General features: G+C 42.3%; 1 protein-coding gene across 2 annotated transcripts in view; it reads left to right on the top strand.

The window, feature by feature from the left end:
- Nucleotides 1-14,928, top strand: part of vac14 (vac14 homolog (S. cerevisiae)) — a 345,026-nt gene that overhangs the window by 91,451 nt on the left and 238,647 nt on the right. For both annotated transcript variants that reach the window (XM_072547648.1, XM_072547649.1), the window contains one exon: nt 3,269-3,334. In XM_072547648.1, coding sequence (XP_072403749.1) covers nt 3,269-3,334 — 66 coding nt within the window. The remainder of the gene's footprint in view (nt 1-3,268; nt 3,335-14,928) is intronic.

Genomic DNA, 14,928 nt, shown 5'->3' with positions numbered 1-14,928 from the left:
ATACATCGTATCATCCTCCGTCATTTCCACCACCTCCAAACAGACCCCACCACCAAGGATATATTTCCCTCCCCTCCCCTCGCCTATCAGCATTCCGGAAAGATCACTCTCTCCGTGACTCCCTCGTCAGGTCCACACCCCCCATCAACCCAACCTCCACTCCCGGCACCTTCCCCTGCAACTACAAGAAATGCAAAACTTGTGCCCACACCTCCCCCCTCACTTCCCTCCAAGGCCCCAAGGGATCCTTCCATACCGTCACAAATTCACTTGCACCTCCACACACATCATTTCCTGCATCCACTGCACATGATGTGGTGTCCTCTACATTGGGGAGACAGGCCGCCTACTTGCGGAACGTTTCAGAGAACACCTCTGGGACACCCGGACCAACCAACCCAACCGCCCCGTGGTGGAACACTTTAACTCCCCCTCCCACTCCACCAAGGACATGCAGGTCCTTGGCCGCCTCCATCGCCAGACCATGGCAACACGACGCCTGGAGGAAGAGCACCTCATCTTCCGCCTCGGAACCCTCCAATCACAAGGGATGAATGCAGATTTCTCCAGCTTTCTCATTTCCCCTCCCCCCACCTTATCTCAGTCCCAACCCTCAGAATCAACACCTCCTTCTTGACCTGCAATCCTCTTCCTGACCTCTCCGTCCCCACCCTCTCTCCGGCCTATCACCCTCACCTTAACCTCCTTCCACCTATCGCATTCCCAACACCCCTCCCCCAAGTCCCTCCTTCCTACCTTTTATCTTAGTCTGCTTGGCATGCCTTCTTCTTTCCTGAAGAAGGGCTTATGCCCGAAACATCAATTCTCCTGCTCCTTGGATGCTGCCTGACCTGCTGCGCTTTTCCAGCAACACATTTTTCAGCTCTGATCCCCAGCATCTGCAGTCCTCACTTTCTCCTGTCTCTGATCAGTCCTTGCCTTCCATATGCATGCAGATCCTGTCTCTCAGAATCTCCTCCATAAACTTACCCACCACTGACCAGGCTCACAGTCTATAGTTCACTGGCTTTTCCTTACAGTCTTTCTTAAATAATGGCACCACATTAGGCAATTGTGGAGGCTAGATCACTGAAAGTGTTTAAAGAGGAGGAAGATAGGTTTTTGAAATGCTGGGGACTTGAGGGCAAATGGGAAGGTGTGGTTAAGACCTGAGGGTGATCAGCCATGATTTTGTTGAAAGGCAGAACTGGCTTGAGGGGCTAAGTGGCCACCACCTGTGCCTATTTCCTGTAGATATTTTTAATCCACAGGTAGGATTTGAACTCTGGCCTCCTGACCAAGGTAGGGACACTAATCACGGTTACACAAGAGCGTTCTATTTCTTACATCCTTTTGTTTGAACTGACCATAGCTCAAGGTTTAGTTGCTAATCACTCTGGCTCATAAAGTAATTGAAATGCATTTTAATAGACATCTGCTATAATTGATGACGTTCAGTCGCTCCACGCTCTACTTCCTTGTGACAAAATGTAGCTTAATTAATCCAGAATTGGGTTATAGATGAGAAGTGCATGCTAAGATTGAAGTGCAGCAAAAACAGAGTAAAAACCAAGCCAAAGGTTGATCCCTCTGGAGAGCTGTCATTAACTAATAAAAGCAAAGCCTTTGAACTTGCTTTTGCTAATACTTAACGCTGCCGGAGTTGTGAGATAAGCAGCCTCAAGCTGCAGCCCTTCTGTCGTGGTTTGATTGGCTTTAGGAAAGCCTTGAATGGGGCCTGTAATTAACAGGTTAATCCTTCAATAAATTGAATTGCTTGTCAGTCTAATTTGATTTCAGATTCCCATTAAACATTTACCATCAGGACTATTGAGTCTTTGGACAACTCTAGCTCCGTCTGACAGAGATATGTGCATCAGTTATCACTAAGCAAAAATGAAAATGAGCTTCATTCTTAGACATGGAATAGCCTCACACTGAATTTAATGAAGTGCATAGTCTCCTTGCATTTTGAGCTGGAACCTACCAATTGACTTAAAGCTCACTTTAAGGAGAAAAATAAATTTTGTGTGTATTGTGTCAAAGAGATTGAACTTTCATGTTGAAGGGTTCAACTGCATGTTAGGAGAGTATGAAAATCAGTGAAATACAAATGTGAGATGGGGTCTACAAGCACTCAGCGAATGTGATGTGTTAAGCATTGACTGACGGTATAAGTGTGCGGTGCTGTCATAGCCACTCTCAGAAGTGTCAAACTGAAAGCTTTCTGCTCACCTGAGAAGGCAGACAAGTTATGAAGAGGAGAATGGAAGTTATACCTGGTGTTCTGGCCAATGTTTATCTTTCAGCCAACATCACAAAAAAATTACAGGATATCTGGGATAATCATGCTACTGTTTAATGGGAACATGCTGTGCACAAATTACCAATCTATATTTTACCAATTACTATATTTTACAAAGTATTTGATTCACTGTTATCACTTTAGGATGCCTTGATGCAATTAAAAGGTCCAAATAAATGCAAATTGCTTTAAATTGCTGCAATGTGCAAAGAGCATTGTATGGAAATGGGGGAATGTGCTTTTAGGAGATTGTTAGGAAATAGCTCCATTTTCTCATAGAAGCTCAGTTGTATTTTCCGATCCTGGCTTTCGCTGCTCAGAGCTGGTTTTCCTCCTGGGAAAGTTCAGAGCAGGGCTCAGACTTTCTGTTTACACCAAGTCCAAGTAATTGCAGTATTGCTTCAGACTTTGTGCAAAGTGTGGTTGCTGATTTGAATTAGGGAAGCAAAATCTGAACTGGCTATCAGTTCAAGGTCAGGTCACCTGAATCTGTCTTTCTGTCATTCTGCTTTCTGCCACCTTACTCTATGCTAGAAAACCATTATATTTCCATTTCCAAACTCAGCTGCTATTTTGGCACCTGGAAATGAAATTCCTTTTTAAAAAAAAAACTACCCAAGACAATGCAGTTTGATCCATACCTCAGCTACTGGTCTTAAAATGTGTCTGTTCCACCATGAGCATATTACACCTGCATCCGGAATAGTCTGCAGGATGCACTATGGAAGCTTGATTCTCTTCCTTTGATGACCAAGCCCCTCAAATTCAACTTAGCTTGGAGTTGTGGTGTTGGAAAGGGGCTGAGGCAGAAGGTTGTAGTGTGCTTTGTTTTGAAGTCAGCCTGGGCCTGAATGCCAAAGGCAGACATTAAAAGTTTAAAAAAGCTTGAAACTGTAGTGTACGTATTTTGTCAAGGTAAAACTGTTGCTATACTTCTTAATGAAACTCTTCCTTACATTTCAGATGTTCCGGCACACAGACAGCCTCTTTCCCATGTTGCTGAAGACACTTTCTGATGAGTCAGATGAGGTGAGCAGCAAAGACTCTGGCTTTATGAACATGTGTCCAGTGCTTGAATGTTAAAAGTTCCAATTCCAGTTTTGAGTTGTTACCTCAATGTGCTGGAAGCTGTTTGATTCACCAAACATGTTTGTGGAGATCAGTGTGATCTGAGAATTAATAATGTCTCCACCTGCTATATTCAGCTCACTGGATTTAATAACCGAGTACTTGGGAAAACAGTGGCCGGATCAGACTGAGTCAGCAAGACTTTACAAAAGGGAAGATATACTTAACAAATGTAATGGAATTTTTCGAGGATGTAACCAGTAGAATTGTGAAGGAGCCGCCAGTGGATGTGGTTTACTTGGACTTTCAGAAGGCTTTCGATAAGATGCCACATTGGATATTAGCTTGTAAAATTAAACTGCAAGGACCTCAGAAGACCAACTGTGTGGTCTTCTGAGGTCCATGCATGGCAGCGACTTCTGGAACCAAAAGTCAATGCTGCAATTGGCATACTGACACCAAACACCAAAAACGGAACATTGGAGCTGGGCAGATAAGAGGCAGTGTTGATTGGTGGTAGTGTACTGATGTGCATAGGCAACTAGTTGGCAGACAAGAATCAAACTATAAATAAATTGGTCTTTCTCGAGTAGCAGTCAGTGACTAGTGCGGTACTCCTGGGGTCAGTGCTTGCAACCCAGAATTAGCAATATCTATCAATGATTTAGACGAGGGGTTGAAATTTAATATACCTAAGTTTGCAGATGACACAAAACTGGCTAGGATGGCAAACTGTGAGGAGGATGCAGAGGTGCTACAGCGTGAGTTGGACAAGTTGAGCAAGTGGGCGAGGACATGGCAGATGAAGTATAATGTGAATAAGTGTGAGGTTATCCATGTTGTTAGCATGAACAGGAAGAGAGATTATTATTTGAAAGGCAATTGATTTGGGAAAGAGAGATTTGCAATGTGACTTGGGTGTCCTTGCACAGTAGTGACTGAAAATAAACATGCAGGTGCAGCAGGCGATGAAGAAAGCACATGGTATGTTGGCCTTCATAGTGAGAGGAGTTGAGTGCAGGAGTAGGGATGTCTTGCAATTGTACAGGGCCTTGGTGAGACCACACTTGGAGAATTACGTACAGTTTTGGTGTCCTTATCTGAGGATGAATGTTCTGCCATGGAGGGAGTGTAACAAAGGTTTATCAGACTGATTCCAGGATGACAGGATTGACACGGGAGAGAGCGGATCGGTTAGGACTATATTCACTGGTGTTTAGAAGAGTAATGAGGAGGTATCACCGAGACCCATCAAACTTTGACAGGGCTATCGAGGGTAAAGACAGGAAGAATGAATGTTCCCGCTCACCAGACAGTCCAGAACCAGGAGTCACAGTTAAAGGATGTGGAATAGCCATTAGGACTGCGAAAAAATATTTCTTCACCCAGTGAGTGGGTAAGCCAAATGTGTTTTCAAAGAAAGAGTTGGGTGTGATACTCAGGGATCACAGTATGGGGAGAGAGCAAGAATAGGGTACTGAGTTAGATCATCAACCATTATCACACTGAATAGTGGAGCAGGCCCAAAGGGCTGAATGGCCTTCTGCTGTACCTATGTTCTATGTTCACTCTGATTCAATAGATGTAAAGTAGCTCTGCACTACAATACCAACAGCATCATGTTATAGGCTGTACTGAGTGGTTCTGTTAACTCACTCATTTCTTTGTATTTAAAATATGTGTTGTTCAGTGCTTTTAGCGACAAAAGTAAAACTCAAAATTAATACAAGAGCACAATCCATGTAAAGTTCAATGGAGTGTCTTTGAGTTGGGGCACATCTCAATGTGGTCAGAGTTAGGACAGCAAAATGTAAATGTTAAAATGTTACAAAACTGCACCATGTCAAATGTATCAAAGAAAATCAGAAGCGCATAAATTGCTGGAAAAGCTCAGCAGGTCTGGCAGCATTTGTGGAGAGAAATCCGTTTCGTAGGAGGATCACTTGACTCGAAATGTTAATGCTAATTTCTCTCTGCAGCACAGGTGGCACAATAACTCAGGCTAGCACTGCTGCCTCACAGCATCAGAGCCCGGGTTCGATTCCAGCCTCGGGCGACTGTCTGTGTGGAGTTTGCACATTCTCCCCGTGTCTGCATAGTTGTCCTCCCACAGTCCAAAGATGTGCAGGTTAGGTGAATTGGCCATGCTAAATTGCCCCATAGTGTTCAGGGATGTATTGGTTAGGTGCGTTAGTCTGGAAAAATGTAGAGTAATAGGGGAATGGGTCTGAGTGGGTTACTGTTCAGAGGGTCAGTGTGGACTTGTTGGGCCAAATGGCCTGTTTCCACACTATAGGGATTCTGTGAATTCTATGAGATGCTGCCAGACCTGCTGAGCTTTTCCAGCAATCTGTTTTTGTTTCTGATTCCCAGCATCTGCAGTTCTTTCAATTTTGCCAAAGAAAATGGCTGATAAGTTTTCCTTTGAATGGATATTTACATTTAAAAAGGAGCTGTAATTTTTTTTGGACTAGCAAGAACTGAATTGCAATGGGTTGCTCAGAAAACCAGATACTTCTAAAACCAAAAACTCCTTTTAACCTAGTTCTCTCAAAGTCCGATCTCTGGAAGAAATTAATATTGCAGTCAAATTATAACCATTATTTACAACTGAAGAGAAAGCATGTTTTCTGACTGCAGAACCTGAAGATCCTGGCTAAACCTGCAGGAATCCAAACCACACTGACCTTTCCAGGTCACGGCAACAACAGCCACTTGTGTTTCTAAAGTGCCTTTGACGTTATAAAAAGTCGGCACGAATATTATCAGACAAAATTGGGCAAACTGTCATAAGACATAATAGAGCATATGATAACCGGTTTGGTCACGTTATTAGATTTTAAGAAGGAAATTAGAGATTAGGGTCCAGACATTTGATGTTGCAACCACTGATGGTGGAGTGATGAGAATCAAGAAGAGACAGTGCCCATGATTGAAAGAGTCATAGAAATGTACAGCATGGGAACAGACCCTTCAGTCCAACTCGTCTATGCTAATCAGATATCTTAAATTAATCTAGTCCCATTTGCCAGCACTTGACCCATATCCTTCTAAACCCTTCTTATTCATACACCCATCCAGATGCCATTTAAATGTTGTGCTTGTACCAGCCTCCATACATCCTCTGGCAGTTCATTCCACACACTCCCTACCCTCTGTGCGAAAGCATTACCCCTTAAGTATATTTTAAATGTTTCCCCCCTCACCTTAAACCTATGCCCAGTAGTTTTGGTTTCCTCTAACCTGGGGAGAAGACCATGACTCTTCACCCTGTCCATGTCCCTCATGATTTTATAAAACTTGATATAAGGTCACTCCTCAACTCTAATGCTCCAGTGTAAATAGCCCCAGCCTATTCAGCTTCTCTATAGCTCAAACCCTCCAACCCTGGCAGCATCCTTATAAATCTTTTCTGAGTAGGGAGACCAGAATTGAACGCAGTAATTCCAAAAGTGGCCTAACCAATATTCTCTACAGCCACAGGATGATTTCCCAACTCCTACACTCAGTGCACTGACCAATAAAGGCAAGCATACCAAACACAACCTTCACTTCCCTATCTACCTGCGATTCCACTTTCAAAGAACTATGAACCTGCACTACAAGGCCTCTTTGTTCAGCAACACTCCCCAGGAGCTTACCATTAAGTGTCTGAGGCCTGACCAGAATGTAGCACTTCACATTTATCTAGATTAAACTCTGTCTGCCACTCCTTAGCCCATTGGCTTATTTGATCAAGGTCCTGTTTTCCTCTAAGGTAACCTTCATTGTCCAGTTCACCACCAATTTTGGTGTCATCTGCAAACTTACTAACTATATCTCCTATAATGACATCCAAATAATTTGTATAAATGACAGGAAGTAGTGGACCCAGCACTGATCATTGTGTGGCACACCATTGGACACCAACCTCCAGTCTGAAAAGCAACCCTCCACCACCACCCTCTGTCTCATACTTTTGAGCCAATTATGTATCCAAATGGCTAGTTCTCCTTGGACTCCTTGTAATGTAACCTTGTGCAGAGATCTTGAGAAGTTGTGCAGCAGGAGGAGGTTACAGAGGCAGGGAAGAGCAATTCAGGTATTTGGAAGCCAGGGTGAGAATTTCAAAGCTCCTTGGCAACAGAACAAGTGCTGGCTCATTCATATTATAGACAGCACCAGTTATTTACAGGTGTACTTAGGAGCAATTTAAATCCAAACTAAATTTGCCTTGCTTTCAAACACCTCAGCAGCTGTTTTGGTAAAACAAAATACAAAATTCCTTTCTGTTATATTACCAAACATATTGACTGAAATTGTTAGCCTAAATAACTTGATTAATACCTGACGTTGTTTCACTGCTTCCAATGGGCTGGGACTCATGCACATGTTAATCATTTTGCTTCTGCTTAGATTTCTGGTAGAAAGTCCCATTTTTTTTCCCCTCCTCTACACTGACAATTTCCTCAAGGAATGTGAAACCAAATAGAAGCTGCAATTTGTTGCTGAGCCAGGTTATCACGTGAAGGAATGACTTTGTAAGATAGAATTTTGGAATTGATCTTCCTCGAGCGAAGTTTGGGTTGAGGTCAGGCTGAGTCGATGATTGACCCCAGCGGCCAGTTTTCTCATGTCTGTTGTATGCCTCCATTCAGACTTGTCAGCTGCCAAGAAGAATCTTGGAGAATCTAGCTTGATGGCTTCAGTCAGGTACCTCATTAGTTTTGAATTCTCAATTGATTGGAGTCTGAAGAAACATCAGGATTGACAGCTGCAATAAGAAAAGCATTTCCGTTGCTTTTGTTATCATTCATTGTGACCTTTTGGTTGTGACTGATGCCAACTCTGTGATCATACGGATAGCTGTCATCAGTTTTGAATGAAAGATATCGAAGTTTCAAAACCCATTTAATGTTTAACCTCCAACCAGCAATTCTGACACTGGAAACCTTTACTCAAACGCCTGAGTAATTCCCGAAGTGTATACTCTCCAAAAGGTGAGGGTGCAAAGCGCAGCTTTACATTTGATGTTTTGTCTGGTGGCGAAGTGTATCTGTCTGGGTGAGGGAACAGCATCTGATTTTCACTTTGTCCACCCAGGCTTAACATCTCAGTTTGAGGCCCCAGGCCCCATGCCTCATGGTTTAGATGTGGTCTAATGCAGACTGCAGTCAGATTATTAACTTGGTTTCAGTGTTAAATTAGTCTTTTTATGTCATTCATTTAGTGCAACCATTGCATTGACGTGTCTGCTATTGTATAACTGGCCTGTAAAGAAAGTTCAGAGCATATGTACATTAGAAGTACATAGAATTTACAGCATGGTGTTCAGCCCAACTGGCTCAGCTCCAGCTTCAGATGCAAATGAGCCTCCTCTCATCCATCTTAAACTCCATCAACATAACCTTGCATTCTGTCTCCTTCAGTTTCTTATCCAGCTTCTTAAATATATCTTTTCTTTTATCTCAACTGCTTCCTGTTGTCATGAGCTCCCTTCCTTGCCATTCTGAAGCTGAAGGCATTATTTTTCTGAATTCCTCGCTCAGTGTGTTGGTGACTCTTTCATTCATGTTTCCTATTTCTGTGCTCTTACACAAATTGAAGTGCTCTCCTCACTTCTACAGCGCCCTTTTTATAAACTTAACCATCTTATGTCGATTTGTATTTTGTTGGGAAGAAGTTGGAAGTCATTAATCGCCAAGTCAGGAAGTATGGACAATAATCTCTAAAGCAAACTTTTTTTTAAAGAAACTACATAAACTTGAAAGCTGTGAGTTGATGCAGACCATTTTCCCTAGTGTAAAGGTTTTATCAGAATAGGTTTATTTGAAACACCTTGAAATGTTTTGACATAATGGCGTGTGCTAAATGAGTCTGCAGACTTCTTACAGTGACAGATGGATGAAGGCTTTCAAGAGGACAACTATTTCTTCTATCGCCTTTTAAACAGATTAAACGTTTTCCAGCCATAGCCACTGAGTGACGCATTAGACTCCTTTGAAGTAAATTTAATCCGTAGAAACGCATTGAAGGATCAGACATATAAAACTGTTCATTATATGGCTATTGTAAAATTGAGGCATGAATTAAATCCTTTATTCTCCCTTAACCCCTCCCTAAGTATTTAATATGTAGTGCCTATCTCTTAATCCATGGTATAGTAATAACTATTTGATGGTTCTCGCCAAAACCAATCCACCGCCCCCCCCCCAACCACACACCACCTCCCCAGTCCATAAAGCTCCATCTTTTTCCTTTGATCTTCAATATGAAGCAAATTGAAGCCAAAGTGTGCCAGTCCCTTGGTACACTCACATGCTCTGTAACCACTCATAGCTTGCTGTTTTGTGAAAGCTAAATTATGATATCCTTGTTACATCGCAAATATGATCTTGCATTTGAGTCTGGCAGCATCAGATTTCAGGATTTTTGTCTAACTGCCATTCGTGGGACTTTCATGTCACAGAATTGACTTTAATAATAAGCTAAATGGGTGGCACTGTGGTTAGCACTGCTGCCTCACAGCTCCAGGGATCCGGGTTTGATTCTAGCCTTGGACAACTGTCTGTGTGATGTTTGCACACTCTCCCTGTGTCTGCATGGGTTTCCTCCCACAGTCCCAAATGATGTGCAGGTTAGGGGAATGGGTCTCAGTGGGTTACTGTTTGGAGGGTTGGTGTGAACTTGTTGGGTGGAATGACCTGTTCCCATTCTGTAGGGAATCTAATCTAATCTAATCTAATCCATGTGAGCTAAAGTTCTGGAATTCCCTCCTTAAATTCTACCTGTGCATCTCTCTTTCCTTTTCTACTGTACTCCTTGAAACATGCCTCCTTGACCAGGCTTTTGCTCACATGCTGTTATACTTTAAGTGGCTCAGTATCTGATACATTCTACTATGTTAAAGACACTAGATAAATACAGGCTGTTGTTATTCTAATAAGCCTTGATAACACATTAGCTGCACATTTGCATTTCTTGCCAGTGTAAATCTGGGAGCAGCCTCACCACAGTCAGTTCATATTAAATGTTAGGATATTTAATGCATTTTGGTTGGAAGAATGCAGAGAGAAAGTGAAGAAATGTACAAAGCAAAGGTGTGGGTGTGTCTCCGTCCCAGGAACAGAAGGACCTGGATATGTGTGTACGTGCATTATTCAAGGTAGCAGGTTTAAGTACAATTAATGAAGCATATGACATTCTGGACTTTGTAAACGAAGCATCTGGTACAAAAGCAAGGAAGTTTTTTTAACCCAATATAAAACACTAGTCTGGCCTTAACTGTGATATTGTGTCCAGTTATGGGCATCACATTTTATCAAGAATGTGAAGCCATTAGAGACAGAGTGCAGGAAATTGAGATTAGTGCACCTTACATAGTGGTTATGTTGGTGCAGACTCAATGGGCCTTTTCTGCACTGCATGAATCTATAAGCTTCACTAAAGATGCATGAGAATGGCCCCAGAGACACACTGATGGGAGAAGCTGGAATTGCTTTCCATGGGAAAGAGAAGGTTGCAAAGATTGAGGAAGGTATTCAAAATCATGATGGGTTTGGGATCAAGATGGAGAGAAACTGATCCCTTTGGAAGGATGAAAAGCCAGAGGGCACAGATTTAAAGTAATTGGCAAAAGAAGTAATGGTAACAGGAGGAAAATAACTTCTCTGTGCAAGTAGTTGGAATCTGGACTACAAGTTTGTTTGAGGTATTGGGGGGTGGGGTGGGGAGTGGAGTTGGATTATTGTCTACAAAAGTAAAAAAGGGAAAGCTGGAAGGTGTGGGCATAAGATGTGTTGCTCGCACAGCAGGCCAGCAGCTGTAACCACTCTTAAATCTATTCTTAGTCTGTGATCATAGTTCGATTGTTCTACTCCAAAGGACTAACGTTATGGTGTACTTAGAGATAGAAACTGCTCCTCAATCAGAGCTACAAATCTTCTCAAAGCTTGCTACTAATAAAAGTTATTTATTAGTTTATCTGTCATCTAAACTGACTGTCTCATCTAGACTGGCTTTGGGCTTTTGAGCTGTCGCTATCTTTTCCACCACAGATGAGAAAATCCTATTCCAAAGTGAAGTGGTATTATTAGATTAGATTAGATTAGATTACTTACAGTGTGGAAACAGGCCTTTGGCCCAACAAGTCCACACCGACCCGCCGAAGCGCATCCCACCCAGACCCATTCCCCTACATTCACCCCTTCACCTAACACTATGGGCATTTTAGCATGGTCAATTCACCTAACCTGCACATTTATTTTGGACTGTGGGAGGAAACCAGAGTACCCGGAGGAAACCCACGCAGACACAGGGAGAATGTACAAACTCCCCACAGTCAGTCGCCTGAGACAGGAATTGAACACTGGTCTCTGGCTCTGTGAGGCAGCAGTGCTAACCACTGTGCGACCATGCTGCCCTACTGGGCACAGAGTGGTTAAATCAGTGTTTTTGTCTCCAAAGTTAATTTGTTCCTTGGATATCAGCTGGAGGGCAAGCTGGTGGCACTGTTTGGGAATTCTCATATTTGCAGACTGGAAACCAGTTATTTTCCAGTCTGTCCCAGAGGGAGATTTATTAGACAACCACATTATGTTTAAAGTGGATCCAGGTTCATTTCCTTGGTATATACTGTGGTAAGTCTTGTTTACCAAGCATGATGAAACACTCTACTGGGAACTTTCTGACTGTACAAAAACAGCTGAGTTCACAGTAGGCAATGTGGATGTCAGCCATTTGCTCTATCTTGTATATCACCTTTGAACAAACAGTGGGCCCTTCATCCTGCAAATTGGGTCACAGTGGAGGAAGTTGTTTTATGGAGGATGCTGCACAGTTCTTTTGTTGCAACATTCAGCAAAGTACACATCTCAGGATGTTAGTGGTTTAAGTTGACCAGACAACTTTATTCTGCTGCTCATCTGATCTGAAAAACCCAGACCTGTTCTTGGTCACAGAAATAGCTTTCTTTTCCATGAGGTTGTTCTGTCACAAGCTCTCATGTACAGGAGCTGGATCGAAGGATCTGTTTCCTTGCTATGTGAATCTATTCTATGTAATTAAAACATAGCTTGGATGGGCCTCGTTGTATCTTGTTTGAATCAGAAGATCATTGGTTCAGGCTCCACTTCGCAAACCTGAATACACAACTGAGCACTCGAGTGCAGTACTGAGGGAGTATTGCATTGCTGGACTTGTCAAACTCCCAGGGAGACATTTACACCCTGAGGCAAATGTAATAATGAGATTGCTCTGTTCCATAGAGATCAGTGTTTCCTCCAGTTTCATGGCCAATATTTAGCCTTTGAGTAATGTCAGTAATGCCAAAGGGATGTGGTCATGTCTTTAATCATGTGGGTCAGCTGTCATGTTTTTCTACACTGCCACTGTTCAGAAAGTGCATTGTTGAATGTAAGGAGGTTTGGGATATCCAGAGGCATGAACGGCACTACAGAAATGTAAGTCTACTTTCTCTTTCTATTGAGTTCCTGATGAAGAGCTTCTGCCCAAAATGTTGATTATCCTGCTCCTGGTATGCTGCCTGACCTATTGTGCTTTTCTAGCACTACATTCTCTACTCTGATCTTGAGTATCTGCAGTCCTCACTTTCTCTTACAGAAATGAAGGTCTCCTTCCTCCTTTTGTTGAGTGAAAACATTGGTTATCTGTCTACCCAGAGTTAGCAATGCGAGGATGGAATTGTTGTGTTCTCAAGTGACAAGCTCACTAGAATGAATGGTCCCTCATTCTGCTCCAGGTTCTCTAGATTGTAACTAACAAAGTGAGAAAACGTATATTCTAGTGTAAGCTTATTGAGCCAGAGCCTATTTTCTTGAGAGCATGTTCTTGGCAGAGATGGCACAATGTTTGTTTTGGATGTGTGTATGTAAATATCATTTCAGCGTAGCTTGGGTCCAGCAATCTGCTTGAACCAAAGAGAATGTGAAGCAAACTAGCAATGGTCCTCGCTGAAGACTAATTCTAGCATTTTTCTTGAATGGTGTTGTAAAACTCAGAGTTTTCCTCAAATGGAAAAAAATTAGGCATAGGGATTCAAAACTTGAAGCTTTCATAAAAGTTAACATAAACTGGCACAATGCTCTTGTGTTATTTGGATCTAAGCAGGAGAAAAGGTGATTCTTGTTTCTGCTTGAAGCCATTGATCCTGACCACCCACAGCACCATCTCCAGTTGTGGTTGAATGGGTTTGTTCTGTCCTTAAGGTGTCTCAAAGGGCTTTATGTCCAGTGAAGTCATCTTGAAAGGAAGTCAGTATTGCAATCTCAGAAATGTGATTGGAAGTTGAACCAACAAGATCTTTCAAACTAGTAAGAACCAGGTAATCTGTTTATGTTGCAAGTTTAGGAATTAACAGTGGACAGGACGCTGGTCAGGGCTCCCCTATTCTTGTTCAAAATTGTACTGTGGAATCATTGATGTTTACCTGAGAGAGGAGATGTGATCTCAGTTCAACATATTGGCCGAACTAAAGCCTAGATTTTGTATCCAAATCTGTGAACTGAATTTTGAAAAGGAAACATTCTGACTTATTGATATCTAACACCTATTGTAGTTGTAAAGACCACATTTTTTTGGAATAGAAACCACGAAAGGTGTAACTTTAGATAATTCAGTGTTACAGAGAACGTACCAGGTATGTTTGTCATTTTGTCTTTGTGTAATGACGACTTATTGGTCATGCCAAGGTCATGTAAGTTCGAGAGAAGCTGAATTTGATGTTTCTGTGACACAAGCTGGCACCTTGGTTTGAAAAACTGCTTAGCAACAACTTTTGGATTTTTAACTTGCAGTTTGCCATAGTCCTGAGGGGGCAGTTGCACTCAAATCTCCAGAAAGTCTGTAAGCAAGGACAAGTCTCTCTCTCTCTTAACCTCTATTAGAGAAAATAAATCAACACTCAAACTCTGAAAATTAGAATTTCTAACTTGAGCAAAGAGCTAGCCCAACTACTCAGCTAGGAGAAAGTGAGGACTAGATCAGAGTAGAGTGTGTGGTGCTGGAAAAGCACAGCAGGTCGGGCAGCATTCGAGGAGCAGGAGAATTGAGGTTTTGGACATAAGCCCTTCATCAGGATTATGCCTGAAATGTTGGTTCTCCTGCTCCTCAGATGCTGACTGACCTGTGCTTTTCCAGCACCACACTCTCCCGACCCCAACTACTCAGCTGCCAACTTGAGAATCTTCCATTGTTCTCTTGTTGAAAGCAACATGATCTCGCCACCAAAAATGGCAAGAAATGAGAGAAAGCAACCTCATTCCACTCTTGTCTTTTGGACTCTTCATTTACAAAACTCTTGTTCCATTTTTACCAATGTTTTTCACCCATTTCATTTCTGTAGAGCTGTGTGTTTTGTGGCTCCCATTTGTGAATGAATGTGTGTTTGGATTTAAAGATGTAATTTAGGTTTGCATAGTAGTTAATCCATTTTGCCACTTGAAGAATAAGTTCATTTATAATCCAGCATCTGCAGTCCTCACTTTCTCTCAGCTGAGTAGTTTTAATTTCTTGGTGAAATCTAGAGCAAAGTAACCAACTTACTGATTCATTTGGTC

This window comes from Chiloscyllium punctatum, chromosome 26 (genome assembly GCF_047496795.1).
Source record: "Chiloscyllium punctatum isolate Juve2018m chromosome 26, sChiPun1.3, whole genome shotgun sequence".
NCBI classification, from domain to species: Eukaryota; Metazoa; Chordata; class Chondrichthyes; order Orectolobiformes; family Hemiscylliidae; genus Chiloscyllium; species Chiloscyllium punctatum.
Note: the sequence above shows the minus strand (reverse complement) of the source record. Positions and strands in the feature narration are given on the sequence as shown.